Here is a 24,087-nt window from a genome sequence, read left to right as displayed (position 1 = left end):
AGTGTCAGAGTATGGGTTTTGATAGCGAAGTTGCATGTGCTACATAAAAAGGTATTAAAATCAAATTCCAACATCCTCAAAAACTAAAAGTGCTCAAGGTAATTAAGTAAATAAAAGTATATATATATATATATATATATATATATATATATATACATATATATCTTTGTAATATTCAGTACGAAGGGATTTATTATTTAAAAAATAACAGAAACACCATCAAAATACAAAGTGCATAGTTGCCTAGTGGAGTTGGTCTCCTTTATTATATTATTTTTCCCTACTTTCATGGAACCCAGAGTGTTTCATTTTCACTACCACTAGTGATACCACTAATACCATTTATCAATGCGTGTAAGAGTTTCTTGTAAAGATAGTTAAGGACAATTTGTAAAAATAACTATGCTTCCTTCATTCACAAGAAAGAATTCTGGTAATATATGAAGATTTTCTATCACGCACTTTATCATCATACAACTACCAGACTGTTACTTGTATCAAATCAGCACCCCTTACATTTTCCAAACATACTGCTGAAATAAATAAAGAGATTAGAAAACAGAGCAGTAACACAGTTTTTTAAAGCAATCTTAAAGGAAACTAACTTATAATTCTACTCTATGATGTACTCACTCAGGCTCTCAGAAGACTCAACTTATTAAACTGCACAAGGCTGTTTTAAGATGTCAGCTGTTGAACAAATGGGTAAGTTTTACTTTTGAGATTAGAATAATCTGTAAACTGAAGTACTGGTCGCCACTATTTTCAGAAATGAAACCCAGCTCCCCTCTTATAATACAGCAAGACACACACAATTCCTCTGGAAATTGCCAGTTTAACTAAAAAGACCTTTCTTTTTTGTTTTGGCCATTGATTTCTTGCTGGTGTCAGCTACAGTCTCACGGTCTTTGGCAAACCACTCAGGTAATTTTCTCTTTAAGGTTACAGATGCAGGCTGTAGGAAGAAACAGAATAAGAAATATTTGTAATGTTGAAAATGTAGTTCAGTTGTAAAAAGTAGCACAGGTTACTGTATATACACCCACCACCCTTCCCTTGCTGAATAAAACAAAATATTGAGAGCCACAGAATTTATTTCTGGATCAAAAAGTAAATAAAAGAGGAACAAAAGTCGCTATATCATTTCTTTAGGCAATTACCTGCCATCTTGTAATCTGTTCGCAGGCACTCAAGTGTACACAGTCACTTAAGAAGGAAAGAACTGGATGCTATTTCAGAGTTATGTCTCACGTGTATTCGGTTTGGGTTGACCAAAATGGTTAATTTAATGTTCTGAGGAAGGCACCTGCTTAGGTGCGCACACACGCACATATATACACCCACACATATACACACACACACAGACACACACAGAATCATATTAGGCATTCGAAAAAGCATAGACTTTGTGTCTCCAACGGCTACTGACTAGCAGAGTGCTTCAAACACTGTAGGTGCCTTGCAGAGTTGCTGGGACGTAACAGACACTCAAAAAACATTCACTGAATAAATGAAAAAAATTCCATTTTTTGTCTCAGACTCTTTTGAGAATCTGCTAAAAACTGAAGATCCACTTCTAACTGTACACACACATAATACTTTGCACAGTTTTAGGGGACTGATGCACCAAATGAAGCCTCAGAACCCTAAGTTAAAAGTCCCTGAAAAAAAAATTTTAAGAACCCAGAGGCAGTGGTTATGTATTATACGATCTTCACTTGAAAAAGATAAAACAAGTTTTGAGTTATGTTCCTTAAGCATAAAATGGCATGAATTAGTGTTATCCCAGTTTGAACACAAGAGCCTCAAACTAACGTAATAGACAAATCATTCTAACGCAAGTACACCTTGGAATCCTGCAGAGTTAATTTAGTTATCAGAACTCTCTGAAGGACTATATGATAAATTGACCTCAATCTCAGTTATAATGTGTCTGTTAACTTAAGGTAAAAAGCATAATTTATTCAATTTCAAGAATGAAATTACAATTACTTGCTATGTTCTATTATGTTTTCTATGTTTAAAAATGGTTTCAAAAGATTTAAGGGTGGGAAAAAAGTAAAAGATCCTTAGCAGAAAACTGTGAAACCTTGTATTTAGAAAAGGTAAAAAAAAACCCCAAAAAAACACTACTAGCTGTTTCGGCTTAATTAAAGAAATCCAATGAAGAAGAAAGAGCTATTCACACTTTAGCAAAAGCTAAAGAGAAAAAACAGGCTAAGGACAGCAAATTTCCTCACAGGGAATAGAAATCCAGGAGAAAAGATTAGATTTATATGCATTGTATGACATGATATTTGACTCAGAAATAATAAATACTGGGGATATAAAATGGCCCAGACACAAGGCATTTGGGCAGACATAAAATTGGTCCAGAAATATTTCTTCTTCCTGTAAGATCTTATTAGCACAATCCCTTGCAGCCTACAGTTGCTTGCAATCAGAGTTTGGACAGTTATGCGCATTTGGAGGAAGGAAATCAGTTATGATAACAAAACCAAAAAGCAAAACAGAGCATGACATCTGAACTCCTGTCAGAGCAGAGGGAAAAACTCTAAGTCTTGTAGCCGAATACCATGGAATAAATAGGGGCTTCCAGACAAGACAGAACTACGTTTGCGTTCTAATCGAGTCACTTGCTAAATGTACGGCCTTCTGAATGTTATTTCAGCGTCAGCTGCTTCACCCAGAAAATGAGAATAACAGTACATTACATCACTGGATTACCTGGAGGGTCAAATGAGAATATATGCAAACTACCAAAATACATTCTGATTTACTCTTGGCATTCATTAATCAGTAACTAACATCATTTAAAATGTTTTATCTTCTATAATACTTCTACAGAATGTTATCTTCAGTATTTACCATACTACTATAATAATGATCTTGTTTCATTGAGAAAGAGGGAAAATCCTTACTTACACTGAGTGTATTTTTAAGTCTCAACAGTAAGTATCTGGAGAGATTTTAATTATGAGAACTGAGTCACCTAACAGAAACAATACCTTTCAGTGACTACTTCCTTCACCAGCAGACAACTAAAATTCCCAGCAATCACAATAAAATTTTCAGGGGGTATATATATCTTTCTGATACTCCAAATTCTATTAACAAATATTATCATTAAGTTGAAAATACAAAACATTAACTCATTTGTTGAGTATCTGTGAGCATACATATGTAAGCAAATAGAGAAATATGTATGTTATAGTCACATTTAATTTCATCTAAACTAAGACAAATCTAAAAACAGTAATTATCAAGTTGGATGTACTTGTCATGAAAACTACTTTATTAATTTAATTTTACCTGTAAATGAGAATCTGTAAATAAATCTGTTTCTGAATCGCTGGCTGGCTGACTCCAAGAAGTTAGTCTTAGGGAATTTCTGTGACTTTCCTCTTTTGGTGAAAAATCACAAGGATGCTGTGCATCAACCTTTAACATTATTAGAGAACACAAAATAGTTACAGCATGCACTATTTTCTTAGAGAACAACACAAAACAAGAACTATGCCTAAAAAAGGAAGCTTAAGAAAATTCTAATTGTTCCGAAGTACTGAATTTTAACAATAATAATTACAATAATATTACTCATAAGGCATTTTTTTTCTGAGTATCTCAAAACAGTTTGTGAATGATATTGTACAGTTAATTTATAATGAAACTTAGTGGCAGGGCAGAAAATATCACATACATTTTCCCTTAGGCAGTGAAGAAAAATAAGGAGGAAAAAGGTGATTTGGGGGAGACGGTTCTGGGAAGATGGCTGAAGCAACAGCATAGTTTGTTAATCTTTCTGAAGTCCACCATTAGAACAGAACTGACAGGAAAACCCAAAATCATAATCTACATTTACAATGAAACTAAATTTAAAGGTATCCTTAGGAAATCCAAACTCTGAGCATGTGAGGACAAACCACCAACAGCCATAGGACCTGCTGAGTTCCACGATGCACGAGATTGAAAGCAGAGGCATGCAGTGAGGTACCTAAGAACAAAGAACCCCAAAGTAGCCCACAGGATAGACATCAGCAATCATGGTAGATTAATGTGAAAACAGCATCTGAAAATGGGAGGGCTTCTGCCCAACCCAATAGCAAGTGACTTCTAAGGAGTCTACCACGGTGTCTTCAATGGCTCCCGACCAGCTATAACGCTGCCTTCTGGGAGAACTGCTGGGGTGAAATCAAATCAAGCAGTTCAACTGAAACAGAGACAAAGGGAAGAGTGGCAGAGGAGTCTGTCCCATAAACTAAGTTTCCATATTTTGAACAATTACATAAAATACCAGAAGAGAGAGCTCTGTGAACTTGGGGAAAACTACCCTGAAACATGCTTTCTTTTGCAGGAAAACTAATTTCACATGAAAACAAACAATAGGAAAGTATTGGTCAAATGTGACACCAGAAGACTTGCTAAGATACAGAATAAAACTGCAACCTCTTAAAATGAGTTGAAAAACACTAAGAAAATTATTCAAAACATGAAAGAACATCATAAATCAAAATCAGAAAAACTCAAAATGGAGGAGAAAAGCTCAGTTAAGAATCAGAAGCAAAAGGAAAAATGTATAGAAGTGAATACTAAACTATAAGGAATATAGCAATAAACGTAAGATTCTGTCCAGAGAAATGGGAGGTGAAAAAGAAGAAGATGAAGAAGAAAATTTTAAATTAAAGAGAAATGAAGAACTAGAAAGAATTCATGGAAAGTGATAAATATTGCAGCTAGGAAAAGAAGATCCAACATAGAGATAGTAGAAGTACCTGAAAAAGAAATACAAAGTAATGGGACAAATACTAAAAAGTATTTAAGACGACTTTCTAGGAAAAAAAGAAAAAAAAAAGATGTCCTTAAAGAACCCACTGTGTACCTGCATATTTTGAATCAGAACTACCAATATCAAGACAGAATCTTTCTTCATTAAACACAGGCGTAACTGAGCTTCTATCTTAATAGCAATCACAACAGATGTAAAACTAACGATGCATCAACAAAGAATTTGTTTTGACATTATTCTTTATCAGAAGCCTTGTATTCATCCGATGAAACAGACTAAGAGATACAATCCAGGTAGTAGAGAAGATGAATGTTAACAGGACAGATCTGAAACCAGCCCTCCAACACACTACACTATTCAGAGCAGCCTTCTCTACTTGCCAGGCAGATGAAAGAAAAATACTTTGGCTGGCTCACTCATCTCTTAATCTGCTTCCTAGCCCCATTATCCTTGTTCCCCAAATGGGGGGGGGGGGCGCTAAATCCAATAGGCTCAGCATGACTTCTACCCATCCACCCACCCCACCCCCAAAATCTCCCCACTCTGTTGTCAGCATCCGATGTTATTTTAATAAGGGAAAAACCAAATGCTAATATGTGATTAAAATAATATTTCATATAAATGTGCATCAATAATCAAGAAAAAATAACAAGCTTCACCTTTTCCTTTACTGATAGGTAGAAGTTGGGAAAAAAACAAGGTTTTAGGCACCTGGTATAGATTTCAGAAATAAAAGGCTAGGAACAGAAGCCAAATTTCACTACCACCACCCAACATATATTTTCATTAATACCCTTCTCACAGCTACTTCAATTGTCTAAATAATGTGAAGAATTCCAATTAATCAAATTTCATTAGGTTATCTAGGACATGTCTATATACAAACCTAACTGGAGTACAGAATTTAAAAAGACCAGTTCTTCTTACTTTTAAGCTATTGAGAAAATGGGTTTAACTCCTAGAAATCCAATAAAGACTACCTGGGACCTGGAATGGAATCCCTAATGCACAATACGAGCAAACACTTACTACATGCTCAATTTATGTTCTAGAAACTAAAATAATTTTTTAGCTAATTATTAGTTTTCACAACTTTCATCATGGAGTTATATAATTTTAGACCTAGAAGATACTGAAGGTTAAGTTTTCAAATTTATACAATAGAACAATTATCAAAGAATAGTTATTTCATACAACATGCAGAGAAATAATTTCCAAAGCATTTAATTTTAATAAAACTAAAATAATACTAACTTCATGGTCTTTCTCAGAAATATATATGGTATATACTCAGGACCACGAGCAACTATTATCCTTGTACACCTGAGAGATTCAGTATGACAGGAACAGAGCATGATGAATGACAGAATGATAGACAAACTAGTTTTGGGGGTATTTATAATGGAATTCGTTTTCATTTTCATAAACTACATAAATTGCCATATGCTCAAAGCCAATATTAACTATGTCTATGAAAGAAAAAGAATTTCCAGGCTATATATATAATCAGTATGTGGTAGAGGTAATATTTAGGCTGACATTCCACACAAAAAGCTAAATAGATGGGCTACATTTCCCTTTTTCTGTTGTTTAAAAAAAAAAATCACTTTTCTCAGGTAAGATTTATGAAAAACTAAGGAAATAGAGCACAGATTTTAAAAAGTAACTTGTATCAGAATTTATAACAGTTTAAAAAATACAGCATTTTAGTATTAGAATATGCAAACTGAACCAACCGACAATGTATGAAAATTCTACATATAATTAACACCTTGGTATTAGCACCTATTTCTTCCCTGCTTCTCTTAGAACTTGAACAGCTCTCTTCAGAGTTGGGGAAATATCTCTTTCTGTTGGAAGCACATGAAAGCTGGTCTAACAGTCTGTTGTCACAGTCTTTTTCCAGGAGATCAATCACCATGTGGATAAGGAACGTGTCAATGTTTTCAGGAACCAGCTTTCTAATTAGTTTAATTTTATTTATATCTGTAAAGGATGAAAAAAATAGTAAGAGTTAAAAATAAATTACACAGAACATTTTAGAAAACCTATGAGCTGGAAATAGTGAAATATTTTGTAGAAAGGAAGGAGGAAGGTGTCCAAAGAAAAATTCCTCTTTCGAATGCCTATAGCCCTACAAACGGAAATGAAGTAAAGCATGGTCCCCCCTCACCCCTGCACCAGCTGCAGCCCTTGCCTCCAAGACTTAAAGTCAGGTCAATGCCATGGACTCTGCATAAATTATGTTTCAAACTGCTTTTTGGGGGTGCCCTGAGAACCAAAATCACCCTTCACAGAATTGTTTCTAAAGGCATCATGCTTCAAATTCCAAATATCTATTACAATTATTTTTTAATGAACTTATTCTTAAAATAGAAGCTAGTCACATACTTGTAAATAAGATGCTAATAAAAAAAGATCTTTTCAATGGATATTGTAGCATAACATGTCAATTATTTAAAATGCGTATTAACTAAATGAGTTTTCTGGGAAAGAAATCTCTTACTTTTACAATCAAGGAATTTTTAATTTGTGTAACTCAACAGAACCGATTCAGACTGTGTGTCTTCACACCTTTTACAAATTATTTAGCCATCTCCTACAGACCACTAGTTATGTTTCAAACACTTGCAACAACACATTCATCTGTAATGCTCTAGAGTATCATAAAACTAAGCAGCTTAGAATCTATTCACTCATGTTCATGTAATTATAAAACCAGTTTCAAACATTTCTGACACCCAATTCAAATTAACGATGAGAATCCAAGTATTTCTAAATGCTACCCTGGAAGGGTGGTCTTTCAATTATTCCATTTTTCAAGGTTTATATTCTCCTTTCTTCCGAAGATCTTATTTTGCTACTCCTGAACTTCAAAAAAAACCTGCAGTTAAAAAAACAACAACAGTGGGTATTTGGGTGGCTCAGGGTCCTGGGATCAAGCCCCACGTGGGCCTCCCTGCTCAGCGGGGAGCCTGCTTCTCCCTCTCTCTCTCCTTTTGCCCCTCCCCCACATGTGCTCTCTCACAGGCACTCTATGCCAAATAATTTTTTTTTTTTTTTAAAGATCCCAGGACTCTGGGACCATGACCTGAGCCAAAGGCAGACACTTACCCAACTGAGCCACCCAGATGTCCCAATAAATAAAAATCTTAAAAAAACAACAAAACAAAACAAAACAACAACAAACACCAGCAAGAGAAGATTACCCAGCTAATAAGAAACTAGGACCATAGGGTATCTAACTATTCAGCCTGTACTCTTTGTTACTCTAAAGGGTTAAGATGTAAAACTGATTCTATTCAAAATCCTGGAAAGATAAGATCACCTCTAAATGTAATAAAATTAGCAATATGACTACCATATCTGTCAACCAACTAAAATTCTATTCGTCCTTCAGTCGTTGTGCCATCCAAATACCACAGAAATTTGGCCAATTTTACTACTTCAACAATTTCTTAATGGCTGAGGCATCTTCTTTTGTATGTGTCTACCAAAACTTACTTTGAGTTTCCTTTCAATTGTCTTCAATTTTTCTCTGAAAACAAAACGTTCCAAAGAACATTACATTACACATTTTCTTCCACATTTCTAGATCTTTAGAAGTGGGATTGCTAGTTCAAAGGTTAAAGACATTTTATGTTTTGACAGGTATTGCCAAACCACCTCTATTATGGTGCTAGCTGATACAACGAGCACTAACCACATGGAGCCACTAAGCACCTGAAATGTGGCCAGTATGGCCAAGGAACTCAATTCATTTACGGAACCCTAATTAATTTAAAATTAAATTTAAAAAATGATACTTGATTCTGTGATTGGAAAAATTTTAAGTATGTTTGGAACACACTGAATATCTTCATCTACTTTATTCAACTGTAAATTCAATGAAAGTTAAATACTAGTCAAGTGTTTTCAATTAAAATTTAGCATCGGAATTGAGGTATGTTGTAAATGTTAGTACAAAAAAACACACAAAATATCTCATTAATAATTTTATATTAATTATGTTGAAATGATAACATTTTTAATATATTGGGTTAATTAAATTATATCATTAGAATTAATTACATCTGTTTATTTTTGGTTTTTTAATTTGCTTTTTTTTAATTTTAGATTTTTAAATTTATTTTTATTTAGGTAGAAAGCACATGCATGCACTCGAGCTGGATAGGGGCAGAGGGAGAGAGAGAGGGAGAGAGAATCTTAAGCAGAGTCCACACTGAGCATGGAGCCAATGCGGGGCTCGATCCCAGGACCCTGAGATCATGACCTGGGAGGAAACCAAGAGCTGGACGCTTAAATGACTCAACTTACCCAAGAACCCCTATTTTTTTTACTTTTTTAATGTGGCTAATAGAAAATTTAAAATCGCATACTGTGGATAACATAGAGACTTGTTGAATCTATGCTGTACATCTGAAACTAATCTAACATTGTGTGTCAACTACACTTCAATAAAAGAATTTGTTTTAATTTAAAAATAAAATAAAATTGCATATATGGTTCATATCATATTTCTTCTTGGATAATGCTGCTCTAGAAAAACCATACAAATTTTCCTGTACTCTAGCCAAGTAATACAACTACATCATATTATATTCATTTTCCTCTATGCATATTTAAACACTGGATAAATAAGCTATACACCCTTAATTTCATCATACTATAAATGTACACTTTACAAGCCAATTTTTTTGAAACACAGTTCAATAATCTTGAACTATCATAGCTTCATGGGTTCAATGATTTATTTTGAAAGGAAAAACATATTTTATTCCATCAAAACAATCTGTTTCTAAAATTATAATGTCTTCTTTTCATAAAATTATGATGTATAACATCTGCTTATGGTTTTAAACCACTGTTAATGATTTAATAAATGTACAAAGTTATTGTACTATAATTTGAATATAATTTTCAGATATAATTAGAAAATCCATATATTCACTTACACATTTCTGTAAATCCTTTATATTTTTACCTTAAAATCATCCTAAAATATATATGTGCAAAAAAGGGGTATCTAGCATTAAAGATACATCTGATTCTGTCCTAACTTTCCAGGCAAGTAAGTGCTGAAAATTTCTATTAGAGAATAGTGAACATTGGCTGCACTTCTCCAGTGCTTTAAAAGAGATCATATTACTCCTATTTTTGTGGCAGGTCCCTTGGAAGCCACCCTTAATTTTCCAGTTACATGCACATAAAGAATGGAAGAATGAAATCATTCAAAATATTACCCAGATACGTCATTAAATGCCTTGCTTAATTTATTATTAAGCATAGTTAGAATCTCAACTCCATAAAAGCAGCTTAAAATTATATAAACACGGATAAGCTAAAAGGTTAAAAAGTTACAGAATTCCTTTAAATATTAAATTACAAGGACAAAACCTACTTAGCAAATAAGACAGCATGAAAATAATACATATGATTTCTCAATTCACAAATAACTCTATTTTCAGGTGTAAGATTATGCCATAACAAAACATAGAAAATTGTCAACTCAGAATTTTGCAAAATTTAAATGCGAAACTTGTTCATTAAAACACCAAATTATGGGATACGGCTACAATTAAATAAAAAAATGAAAATAACATATCTGAATCATTAACGTAATAAGTACACCTTCATTTCTTTTTATAATTTATAACTCAACAATATTTTCTCTAATAGGACAACAAACAGTATTTTATCAAGGAAAAACAAGAATTCGAAAGTAAAATTTCACATCAGTAAATGTTATCTTACACACTATAAACGTACAATCAAAAGAAAATTTAGAGCTCATAGTTCCCATAATCTTAACTTTCTCAATTTTTGCTTTGGAAGTAAACTACAATAATATATTTTCTCATTTTGTATGTATAACCTACATACAGTGTGGTGACAGAAAGATGAATTGTTTAATAAGTATATTTAAAAGTGTTCGCCCTTCTTTAGAATTTCAATTTAGTATTTATCTCTAAATGAAAATTTATTTGCTATATTCAGTATATAATGGTAAAGATAAATGTTTTAAATAATGTTTTAGTCACTAATGATTATAGATGCTTCTCTTATCTCTCTGATATTTGTTGAATCAGGCTGTGCAATTTTATATTCACATTTATATATTGTTTGACTTTAAAACTTCTTAATTTAAAAAGTTGTCTAACATCAGAAATTAAAATTACTAAACTCAGAATTTAAAGGAGACTAGACAGAGAATATTTAAAGGCATTACACATATAAATATGTTAAACTGAATATAATTAAGTATATTTATTTTGCCCATCATTTAGCAGTTTATAAACCCCAATCCTATATCAGGATTAGAAACTGCATATTTCGAGGTGCCTGACCAACTCCTGATTTCGGCTCAGGTCATGATCTCGGGGTCCTGGGATCGAGCCCCACCTTGGGCAAGCCCCACCTTGGGCTCCCCGGCAGCTTGGAGTCTGCTTAGAATTCTCTCTCTCCCTCTGCTCCCCACCCCTCTGCTCCACTCGCTTGCGCGCTTTCTCTCACTCGCGCTTTCTCTCACTCTCGCTCTCTTTCACTCTCTAAATAAAACCTTAAACTAAAAAAAGAACTTGCATATTTCTTTCTTTAAATAGTTGGCAGTACACTTTAACATGGTATAGTAAAAAAGAAAAACTTGCTCAGTCATTAATCTTGACGTGATATTAAAACAATCTGCAAGTCTCTAGGCCTCAAATTCCTCTCTGAAACAGGGCAGGACTGGGAAAGTGAAAATTTAATGATTTTCAATTTCCTTTCCAAATCTAAAATCCTGTAACTTTACAACTATATGATTTGGAAAGCGACTTAGCAATACCTGGATTCTTCACCATAGCCAAATAAAATAGATGCGGTCAATAATTGGGTAAATAATAGAATCTTAAATCTTCCTTTACCATTTTCTCCTGCCAATAATGAACTGAAATTAGAACATCTATTTTATGTCACTCAAGAATATTTGCCCAAGAATTCTTCAGTACTTGGAAAAAAAAAAAAAAAGACAATTATAACCAGACTGAATTATTAAAGTTCTAAGGTTCTATAAAGTTGTTTTGAAATCTCCCTTCTTGTATACTTTTTTATTAACTTATTTTCTTCATTAGCTACTAAAAAGGATACAGTATAAAAGTAATCATATTTAGAGGGTATTTTTAAGAAGCCATAAGATCTTACCATCTACTTCTTCCTTCATCATCATTATAATCACCATCACTGCCATCACCACCATCTATGAAACACTTACAAGTGCAAGAGCATTCTGTGCAGTATCTAATTATTTCTCACAGTTTTGTAAGAAGAGGCAATATTATCCTGCCCTGTTTTAGAGATGAGGAAACTGAGGCTTGTGGAGATTGGGTAATTTGCCCAAGGTCACGTAGCTTTGAAGTGGTACAGCCTATATTGAAATAAATCAGCTGTTATCAGAGCCTTTGCTCTTACCAACCAGGCTACCACATCCGTCAGTCTTCAGGATTTAAGGAAGACAGCCAATAACAGTCAATAGGGGTTTAAAAAAAAAAAAAGGAAAAAAGCTGCACAATCTCAGGGAATACTGCCTACTATCCAACAGCTCATCAAAAGACATACCTTTCTTTAAGTGCTGAGAGATTTTACATAAAGGAAAAAAATAATACCAGAAGTATTAAAATCAAGATGGCATCTGAGTCTGACTTTCTCTAAAATACTATTTTACTTTGCACTGAAGAAAGAGAGATTTTATATCATCACAATTCTAACCCTACAGAATAATTACTGTTTTCCTTTCTCTGCCTTAATTTCTAGTTAGGTGGCTGCTGGAGTTAGAAAGACTGGAATGGGACCAGGACAGTTGCTTAGCTTTCTCATAAGAGGACTCACAGCTAAGTTACCTTGGATGTTTCATCACAGTCCAGGGTGTGGCCCTAAGGTTTTCAGATTTAGAAACCTAATTTAACTTTAATAGAGCCACATTAACCATGTTCACAGATTGTCAATTCACTGATTTACAATTATCTCATAGATAAGTATCCAGATTAGCATGACTAGTGCACACTTTCGCTATAGACAGATCTACATGAGAAATCAAATTATAACCAGAAGGCGAGGATGTACTATAGAAGCAGAATTAGTTGTTATTGTCCTCAAATAAGTTCTTGGCATACCTTATCAACAGGCACTTAGTATACATGAAGTCTCATTGGCCAGGATTTTTCTTTTAAATAATTAGTAGTACAACTTTAATATTGTATAATAAACAGAAAAAATTTTAGGTGTACCTGGCTGGCTGAGTTAGGAGAGCATGGGACTCCTGAGTTGTGAGTTTGAGCCCCACAGAGAGAGAAGGCAGAGAGATTACTTTGGGAAAAAAAAAAAAGAAAAACAGAAATTTGAATAAATAAGTAAACAATGACCAATGGAACTGATGAAGGTGTTCTTTCTTTAGACCTCAATCAAGTCTTCCTGAAGCCTAGAATTAATGCTGTCTTTTTCAATATATGTTTTTTAAAGATTTTCTTTATTTATTTAGAGAGAGAGCACAAGCAGGGGGAGGGGCAAAAGGAAAGGGAGAGAGAGACTCTCAAGCAGACTCTGTGCTGAGCGAGGACCCCAACTCTTTGCTCAAGCTCATGACCCTGAGCTCATGACCTGAGGTGGTCGATTAAGAGATGACCCAGCTCCCTGGGGAGCCACCCAGGCACCCAATGCTATCTTTTAAGGTGACTTTAATATTTTTGTTCTGACCAATTTAGTACAGTATTGATTGTACTTTCAGAGGGTGATCTTATTTCCCTTATTTCTAAATTTCTGGGGGAACTGCCTAGTTGTTCCCAAGTGGGAAAGAATTTGAGTTAATAAAAATTGAAGTATTTTAATTGCAGTTCTGGAGATAAGGCTTTTTGTATGTCTACTGCTCTGTCCTAGGAGTCTGACAATTTACTGAGTTGTAACACATCTAGTTTGTACATTTATGGGGAAAAAACCCACTGAGGTACCTCATCCTTAATTCTGTAAAAAATAGATAATCTAAAACTTTCTGCAGGGCAGGCAAAGGGGCTCAATCTCCATGAGCACAGCTGAGGTTCTGCAGCAAAGTGACAACAGGAAGCCCTTCTACAAGGGGGCCGAGAGACCGAGGACCATCCCTTCAGCATCACAGCGACTGAGACCACTGACTGTACTGGTTAGAAAGACTATTTAAGTGAGGCCAATGACAAGGAATCTGTAGGATTTAGGGGAAAATGAAAAGTCAGTAAGCTATGGGAAATGAATAGAGGAAAAAATTTGTTTTTTTTAAGAGGTGAGGTAGAATTAGAGAAGGATGAAAGCCCATTGTTTGGGCATGGGAGTGGAAGTCATAATCTAAAGCTAAAAAGGAAAACAGGAATTTCTCAGACTCAGACTTTCCTCTGAGTGATAGTGGGAGGAAAGATTGTTTTTCAAAAGCACTATAAAAAGCATTACAAAAGTAAAGTTTCCATCATAGCACAAGGGGTTAATGCTGGTAAAGTGAAAAATACTCATGGATTGCTTGTTTACTTCCTCTGGGTTCAATGACTCAAGTCATTAAGGCTACAGACTAGGGTCAGAGCGATCACCTGAGTTGATGGGAGGGTTTCGGATAACATCAGCAATAATCTTCTGAACCTCTGGAGTCAGGCCTGCTCGTTCCATATCAAGGGGGCAGCCAGCTTTCACCGCTTGGGTTAAGTGCATCCCAACTGCTGTGAGGGGCATAATCCTGTCTTCAGCTATACTTATCTAGAAAAACGGAGCAAAGCCACCAGTGAGGTCTTAAAAGTTTGCACTGTAATACTAAATAAAATGTCCAAAACCATAGTCAATGTTCACTGAAAAATAAACACGCACTGCTTCCTTAGAATTTTTATTTTTACTATTTCTTTAAAACTATCCACATTACAGATCTGCACAGTTTCTACCTTTCATACTTTACAGTGAATAAACAAAATCATCCCAGCTTTAGTTAAGAACTCAATCCTCATCCCTCTGTAATTATTCACTTTAAAAACCTATTCGTGGCAGAGGTAATCATTCTGTGTAAGTCTAATAACTGCCACAGCCTTTGAAAATATAGCAAATTGTAATCAATATTCTATATAATTGAACTAACACATGGTACTTTAGTTATGTGAATTTCCAAGAAGACAAATCCTAAAATGCTTAGTGAATGTAAGGCTCCAGATGCATTCTATAAAAGGTTCTTGAGAAAACTTTAACAGGGTGTTTTATACTGGCTCTATTCATAAAATAATAACTAACACAATTTAGCAAGGGCTGTCATCTCTTGCCTAGCATTAAACTTAACATGAATTGTTTTAAATTTAGGACAGTGTTAATATTTATGTAGCTTTTTAAACAAATGTAGCTCCAAATCCATTTAAGATGTATATTAGATAAAAACATTCTTTTAAACACTCAGAAAGTTTACTCAGCTTTAAATTATTTCATGAAATTCTAATATATCTTAGAAGTCTGAATTTGGACGGTATTTATGTGACTGTTGATACTTTTACAGAACAGAGCACTTAAAAGCAACATTTTCAGCCTTGAAGGTGGGTTTTAAGTTACTTTCATTAAATGTCTATCCTTTTCTACTCCACAGTACGCACCATGTGTGCACATAATATCAAGGTTATTTGATACAGGCATCAAATTACCTAGAACTAATTGTATTATTGCTCCTGATTAATTAGTCCTTAGGCATGTTTAATTTGTGGTTAACTGGCACAGACCCTTGCAGACCCTTGGGAGGAACAGATAATTATATCATGATATTACATAATAATATACCGAAAAATGTAGCAAAAAGATATCAATGGGAAACATACCACTCCACATTTTTAACCACAAATACATAATACAATATATGAAACCACATATCATGTCTGAGTATTAGAATGTATTTTATTCAGAAAATTTAGGCTACCAAATTTTTCTTAGAACTATATTCAGTTATATCATATATATATGGTCAAATTACATACTTATAAGCATATTCAACACATACATGTGGATTACTATTTAAGAAACTGAACTTAAAATTTCTATTTATCATATAATTCACTTCAAAAATAGTACAATGGAATTTTTCGGTTTCTTCTGTAATGGCTTTTGTACTTTTAATTTCAAAATCTATTTAATTAGAACATCTATTAAGTGATGAGGACAAGCTATAAATTCTTTCTTATTTATACTGGATTTTAACCAGAATAAGAAGTATAATATAGCCTAGTGAATAGAGACACAGAGAAACAGGAAAAGCAGGCACTGGACCATATAGTCTTTTCCAAATCAATTTAATGACAGAGAGGAGAGGAATTCAAATTACTTAAACCTAGCTGGATGGCTAATTCTGTCCTTATTCCACTAAGATATACTCTTCATTTTGTATATTAAAAACCTCAACAGTCTTAAGGACTGAGTCCAGAACAGTGAAGAAATATTAAGTGTGGCCATTTTCCACAGTAATTAAGATTTTTTTCAAAGACCATCAGGCATGGTTTAAAAAATAGAATAATAGTAGAGGAGCCAGAGTGAAAAGCAAACTGTTTTTTAAAAACTTATTTCCAGCTTGGACATCCTTCCAGAGACAGTCTATAAATTTTTTGTATATATACACAAAAACATGTTAATATATAGCATGCATATATACACACATATTCATGTTTTTCATACTGCTCTCTGTCTTCCCTTTCTTTACTTTAATGTATCTTGGAGATTATTTCTTATCAGTATATATGCTACTAGTTTTTAAACTATTAATCTCAGTTAAAAAAAAAATAGAGTCTTAAAAATATGGCTGCTCTAATATCCCTAAGCTGTAAATATGTTCGACAGTACCGCTGATACAACCTCTACAAAACAACCATGGTCAAAGTACACTTACTCTTTTTAATTAATTGACAAAGGCAGGCTTGGCAGAACAAGAAAATTCTAGTCTAAGATTAAATATAAAATGAAACAATATAAAATACTGCAAGATTAGAAGAAATTTATCCCAAGTCACAACTTTACCATTTGAAAAGCTGATAAAACACATGTTTAGATAAATCTGAAAATCCCTGTAACTTGAAAGTAAAACACTTACCAAAGACATCTTCTTTTCTTGGAATAAATAATATGTGATGGCCACAGGTTGTGAAAGGGAGCATGCTTCATTTTTCACCACCATACTGTTCCTTTGTTCTTCCTGAGGTTTTGTCCTTGAAAAGAGGTCTGTCTACTAAAATTTTAAATGTAATATAAATGATCAATAATAATATCAATATAATGATAGAGTATCAGTATGATCGTTAGGCATGAGGGTGAAAAAACACAAATAAAACTCTAAGGAACAGTCAAAAATTCCCTTTTATGAAGAGCTGAGAAAGGTTCTGTTTTTGTTTTGTTTTCTTTTTGCTTTTCTTTTTGTTTTTTTTACAGAGTGAACTAGAAGAAGGTAAACTAAGGCTGAGGGAATGAGTTTTTAAGTAAATATTTGTAATAGCAAACATGGTTATAAAACTAGAATTTCTAGTCTCCCTTTTAGCCAATAAAGAGGAAATAAAAAATGAACTATAATGTTGACCACTCTGACTCTAAATTAGTCCCTTAATCTCTGGAAGTGATTGTATGAATGAATAAACCAAATTAATATTCAAATTTAGATACCACAGTCACAAATTCTGCTAGCATTTCATAAGTAAATATATCATCATTATATACATATAGTTTGAGAAGATACATATAAACTGTGGCTCTAAACTTGAAGCATTATGTAAACTCTTAAATATGGTTCCTTAGGAGACGTTTAAAAGAGAAAAATCGAAGAAAGGATTGAAAAATGAGATTAATGAAGAAATACTGGAATTTTTTAAAAGCCTGAAATAAAGGTAAAGACCAAGTGGGAGTTACGACAGAATTATATGATGTATGATTCACACAGATGTATGAATAGTTTCCCCCATGCCAACTTTACCTTTCCAAACATAAGCATCAATACTAAATTAAAAGAATTAATCCAACAGACCTTGGCTTATAGTAACTCATAGCAATCTATTTCTACCCTAAATAAATAAGTGAGTCTATAGATTAGTTCAGACACCTGGGACAACACAGTTTGGTGAACAGAAAAGCCAGACAATATCACAAGACCTAAAGTCATTGTTTCTAGGCACCTCTAGATTTTCAAGGAAGAATATTTTTTATTAAATGAAGTGTTTCTATCTGAGACCTTAACACGGTCAAATCTGGCCCTAAATTCCTAGCGAATGCTTAATATCAGACTCCATTAGCCTGATTCCTCAGTCTGTCAGTGTAGGCTATAGTTGGAGGCAACAATAGGACACCCCGATTCCAAGGTCTTAGAAATGTGACCACTGTGAATTATACTGGCAAATCCATGAAGATTTTATTATTTATGGGACAAAATCATGATACCATCTGTGAACGTGAGACTAAAGGGTTTAGGAACATCCAAAACACTAAGCAAAGTACTATGAGGGCAGTAATCTCAAGAAGGAAGGGCTAGACTGTAATTCTAATAATTAAGCAAAAGTCTAATCAAATCATGCTCTATGTAAATAAAAGACTATATGAACAGAGAGTGATCAATTATGGAAACATAAATAGGAAAGGCAGAAGGACCAAAGTAGGCAATATCTATCCAAGCACCGTTCAGATGAGAAGACGTCTTGGCTAACTAGATTTGAATATTACAGTTTCCCTGACAAGTAATGTAGGACAATGCTAACCTGCCATGATGCTGACAGACTACTTCTGATATTATCAGAATTCCCCTTGTGATATTCCAGGCTTGCTAAGCAACTATCACATAAGCCAGCTTCCCATATACCTTCTTCTTCAATAGGAGAGGAAAACACACTGGTTGGATCAGGTGAAACTTCCCAGTTAACATTTCTCACTATAAATCAATGAATTTGCATTCCGGTGTAACCATTCATATTTACATATGCACACATGTATACATAAAACCAAGCTCAGAGAGGAGGATAATGCAAATCTACTCCCCAAAACACAACTAACTATTCTGTGACAAGACATATCGGACTTTTAATAAGATTACAAGGATGAGGACTGAATCCATGCCCTAGACCATGGCAAATGCCAAAGTGTGAGTAGCCAGCTAGGCTTCCCCAGAAAATACGTGCTCCGTTTTGATGCATATTTTCTAAAAACTACAATACACAGCTATTCTAAGCTTTTAAACAGAAACAGTGTGGCACCCAGGCAGCCCTTAAGCAAATATCTTGAAAGCTTAATGAAAGTGGTGAATAACAAAACTGGGTTAATAAACATTCAAGTTTATTAATTAATTTATTTTCTTAATATGTTGTTTCAATTTACAAAATAGTCCAGGCACAATTCCTAACCACAGAAATTAGCAGTCATTTTCTGTAACCAGAAAGTTCAAAAAGGTTTCAAACCTATCCTTTGGAGCATTTATCTTTTGCCCTATTTCGGTTTCTTCTCCTGAAGAGAGGCTGGGAGGGATACTTCTTTCATTATTAAATAATACCACTAATTCATGAAATAAGATCCTACAGCAAAGTGTCCAAAGAGAAAAAAACGTATTCAATTACTACTGGTAACTATGATACTCTTTATCAAACTGTTAAGAAATTCTCATCTCATTTTCAAAATTTCCAATATGAAACATGAGTAGTTTTCACATAATGACTTATATAAGAGCATGAAAAAGAAATGTAAAGTCGCCAAAGATATTCTATATCACAAGAGGGAAATATTACATACAAAAAGCAGAATGATTTTTAAAGTGGGATCCAAATGTGCCTGTCCAAAGCTCACAGGAGATCCTTAGAAGTGAAAACAACCTCTCAATAGTGCCTTCCATATTTTTAACTCTTCCAACTTTTTATATACACCCCTTATCTTTTATCTTTCTTTTTATAAATATTTATTTATTTATTTATTTATTTATTTATTTATTTATCTGAGAGAGAGAGCATGTGTGAGCAGGGAAAGGGACAAAGGGAGATGGGGAGAGAGAGAGAGAGAAAGAATCCCAAGCAGACTCCCCGCTGAGTGCACAGACCAACACAGGGCTCGATCCCAGGGCCCCAAGATCATGACCTGAGTCAAAATAAAGAGTTGGATGTTTAACCAACTGAGCCAACCAGGCATCCCTATCTTTTGACTTTCTATTTCATCTACTATTTCCTTAATATGGGGAAGGAAAGTATCTTTTCCATTGTGTAGGTGAGGAAATGGAAACCCAAAAAAGTTAAAGAACACATTCGGAGTCAGGCTCCCTGCTCGTTCTCTCTCTCTCAAATAAAAACAATCTTTTTTTTTTTTTAAAGGTGGGGTGCCTAGGTGGCTCAGTTGGTTAAGCATCTGCCTTCAGCTCAGGTCATGATCACAGGGTCCTGGGATTGAGCCCCACACACAGCTCCCTGCTGAGCAGGGAGTCTGCTTCTCTCTCTCCCTCTGCCCCTGCCCCCAGTCTCTCCCAAATATATAAAATCTTAAATTAAAAAAAAAAAAAAAAAAAAACACATTTGGCTGCCCAGGTAGACTATGGTGGAATTAAATTCCTGATTGCCTGATTCTGACTTTCTACCATCTCACAATGCCTCACTTTCTATGTTGGAGTACACAAAGTAATAGAGTCTGCATGTGGAGTTTAAAGAAAGAAACCCAAAGGATCCTTGTGGAAACGGCCATTTATGGTGGAGCAAGAAGTAATAAAAGGATAGGAAGAAAACACTATTAAGACCGAAGAGAAGAACATATATTCTACTTAATATCAACAGACAGCATGACTAAAAGGAGAGGGTAATTAGGGAATAAAATAATACAAAAAAGAAAGTGGCTGAGCTCTGTGCCAACTGATAGGAAGAATAACTTTGCAGCTTTAATTTCTATCTCCATTTGAAAGTAAAATAATTTATCTAAATTTACCTAAATTTATCTAATTTACCTAAAACACAGCACTTTTTCAAATTTAAAGGTAAAATCACTCAACAGAATAGAAAGATGTGAACAGCCTGGACAAATACTTAAGTATCATCTTAAAAATTAGGTAACTAACATATTTTGTAAGATTTACTACAGGACAATCTGAATCGATTTTCTAAGTGTCCAGTGTGGAAATGAAAATATAGTTGACCCTTGAACAACATAGTTTGAACTGGCCAGATGCACTTATAAGCAGATTTTTTTTCAATAAATATAGTACAGTGCTATAAATGTATTTTCTCTTCCTTATGATTTTGTTTTGTTTCCAGTTTTCATTTAAATTCTAATTAGTTAACATATGGTGTAATATTGGTTTCAGGAGTAGAATTTAGTGATTCATCGCATACATCCAACACCCAGTGTCATCACAAAGGTGCCCTCCTTAACACCCATCACCCATTTAAAGCCCACCTACCTCCCCTTTATCAACCCCTTATGATTTTTTTAAAAAAAGATTTATTTATTTGAAAGAGAGAGAGTATGCACAAGCGGGGGAGAGGGGCGGAGGGAGAGGGAGAGAGAGATTCTCAAGCAGATTCCTAGCTGAGCACGGAGCCCACGGCAGGGCTTGATCTCATGACCCTGAGATCATGACTGAAGCTGAAATCAATTGTCGGACACTCCAGGTAAGCCACCCAGGTGCCCCTTCCTTATGATTTTCTTAATAACATTTTCTTTTCACTAGCTCACTTTATTATAAGAATATAGTATATAGAAGGTACCTGGGTGGCTCAGTCAGTTAAGCATCTGCCTTCAGCTCAGGTCATGATCTCAGGATCCTGGGATTGAGCCCTGAGTCAGGCTCCCTGCTCAGTGGGGAGCCCGCTTCTCCCTCTCTCTCTGCCCTTCCCCCCACCCCCACTTGTGCTATCGGTCTCAAATAAGTAAATAAAATCTTTAAAAAAAAAAGAATACAGTAAACAAAATATATAACATACAAAATATGTGTTAATCAACTGTATGTATTCTCAGTAAGGCTTCCAGTCAACAGCGGGCTATTAGTAGTTAAGTTTTTGGGGATTCAAAAGTTACACATGGATTTTTGGCGGTGTGGGGGTTGGCGCCCCTAACCTCCCACATTGTTCAAGGGTCAACTGTAAAGGGAGAAAATGTTGCTTTTGAAAGGTGTTTTTGAAATCATCAAAAAATATGTATTCTCTCACAGTTCCTGCAAACCACAGTATTTTACCTGAACGCTATTTATTTGACAGAAATGTTTGATGACTTCCAACAGAGGGGTCAACATGTTAGCTTTGCCTTCAGACACACCATCGATCCTTTTCACATTTTCAAATGTAGTAGGTCTGTCATTTAAAAAAATTAAAAAGTCAAGAAACCACTAAAACATTATCACTCCGGCAATACAGCTGATGTTTAGCTTTATATTAACACCCAATAAACATATATTTTTCTAACAACCAGAAACAATGTGTAATACGAGTAATGCGTTTTACGATGTCTCTCTTTGTTTTCTACCATCTAAAGATTTATTTTCTTAGCAATTTATGAATAAAAATACCACCACCATTATCACCACAAAAACACAGTACTAACTGGTAAACAGGCCATTAACATGAAGAAACAGGCTAATGTTCTACTCTATTATTGACCTTATTGCTATTATTATTTTTACAGATATAAAAAAGCTATGAGGCTCTGAGGACAACCAACAGGCTAAGAAACTCAAAAGAAAATGTCATTCATTATTTACAAAGTATTTACCTGTAACAATAAACTTGCTAACTACTTTAGGCTTTTAACTCGGTATTACTTATTGTGTCCAGTACCCAAGAGACTGTATGATGTCTACTTGCTAAAAATCTGCCAATCTAATTATTACTCCTTTTCCTTTAGATGTCTTCACTAAATACTCAAGTGTGGTTTTTGAATACTTTTAATAAAATAATTATTTTAAATATAAGCACTATATTATTAAAATTTCTACACTAAAGTAACAGCTTTTGGATGAAATATAATGACAAAAATAATTTTTTAAAAGAAATTATAAACGATGAATACAACTATCAAAGAAGTGTTCTTTTTTTTAAAGACAGAATTCTTTTGAAAGATCTTATTTATTTATTTATTTATTTATTTATTTATTTATTTATCAGAATGAGAGAGAGAGAGCACAACAAGGGGAGCAGCAGGCAGAGGGAGAAACAGGCTCCCCGCTGAGCAAGGAGCCCGATGTCGGATTCGTGGGATCATGACCTGAGCTGAAGGCAGACGATTAACCCACTGAGCCACCCAGGCGTCCCACAAACAACTATTCTTGGGAAGTAACTTCTTCTAAATATTTACTGACCACCTCGTGTTTATTAGGCATCGTGCTAGGTGCTTTGGAAGACACAAAATGATTAGGAAAACAGTATCTTTATTCACAGAGTTTAACATCTGGAAGATATAACAAATGTACACCAATAATAACAAAAAATAACTAAAGCATTATCTGTGAAGTGTCACAGAAGCATCTTCTAAATTGACATTTTAAAGTCCTTTATGAATTCCAGAGAAAGGAATTACTTTGCTACTAAGAGCATGAAAGACTTCATTGAGAAAATAATTAATAAAGCCAGATCTTGAAGGATTTCCTAGCAGGAGTTTTGAGAAATCAAGGAAATTATAAGGCAGAAGCAGCACTGTAAATAAATACATGGAATTTGAAAGGAGGTCTTCAACAAATGGTCAGATAAACCATTCAAAATTCTGTGACACGGATGTAAAAGCATGTTTAAGTCCACAAATGGAGGGCCCTGAATTATAAGCTAAAGAAGTTAAGACAGTGGTGAACTAGTTAAACAGAAGCACGACCTGAGAAAGAAAGACTGATTTGGTTTCATATATCAGATGAAACAGAGATGGAGAAATGAAGGAAAGACTAACTAGTTAAGAGGCTTTTGCAACAATCCAGGGGCAATGGTCTGAACTAACAGGGTTCACAAAAAAAGAGAGAGGACAGCATACACAGATACATAAGGAACACTGAAATGAAAAAGTCTCAAAACTACTTAAGTAAGAGTAAGACGGGGGATCCATGCTACAAGAGTGAAAATAACACCAGGATTTTTAAACATGTGTCATTGAGAACATGAAGGTATGAATTGACAAAAATAAGAAATTCAGAAAGAAGAGTTTTGGTAGTTGCACGAAATGCACGCATGGAGGGTTTGTGGATGATGAGTGAGATTTTATATATACCGAACGTGATGGCTGAAAACAGCTGGTTTTCATTCACGTAGAAATGTGGGTATGCAGCTCAGTGGAGAGATGGTGGGCCGCAGCATGGGAGACCGGGGCGTCACCTCACAGATAGG

The 24,087-nt window shown here is 34.5% G+C and overlaps 1 protein-coding gene across 1 annotated transcript in view; it reads right to left on the bottom strand.

Moving 5' to 3' along the window:
• Positions 1 to 213: 213 nt before the first annotated feature.
• WRN (WRN RecQ like helicase) overlaps positions 214 to 24,087 on the bottom strand; it is a 129,401-nt gene continuing 105,527 nt past the window's right edge. The window contains exons 30-35 of the mRNA XM_040643285.1: positions 21,960 to 22,074; positions 16,878 to 17,009; positions 14,368 to 14,530; positions 6,558 to 6,772; positions 3,313 to 3,441; positions 214 to 955 (exon numbers count right to left, since the gene is read on the bottom strand). Of these exons, the coding sequence (XP_040499219.1) occupies positions 836 to 955; positions 3,313 to 3,441; positions 6,558 to 6,772; positions 14,368 to 14,530; positions 16,878 to 17,009; positions 21,960 to 22,074 (874 nt within the window). The 3' untranslated portion in view covers positions 214 to 835. The remainder of the gene's footprint in view (positions 956 to 3,312; positions 3,442 to 6,557; positions 6,773 to 14,367; positions 14,531 to 16,877; positions 17,010 to 21,959; positions 22,075 to 24,087) is intronic.

Source organism: Ursus maritimus, unplaced genomic scaffold (genome assembly GCF_017311325.1).
Source record: "Ursus maritimus isolate PB19 unplaced genomic scaffold, ASM1731132v1 scaffold_28, whole genome shotgun sequence".
NCBI lineage: Eukaryota > Metazoa > Chordata > Mammalia > Carnivora > Ursidae > Ursus > Ursus maritimus.
Note: the sequence above shows the minus strand (reverse complement) of the source record. Positions and strands in the feature narration are given on the sequence as shown.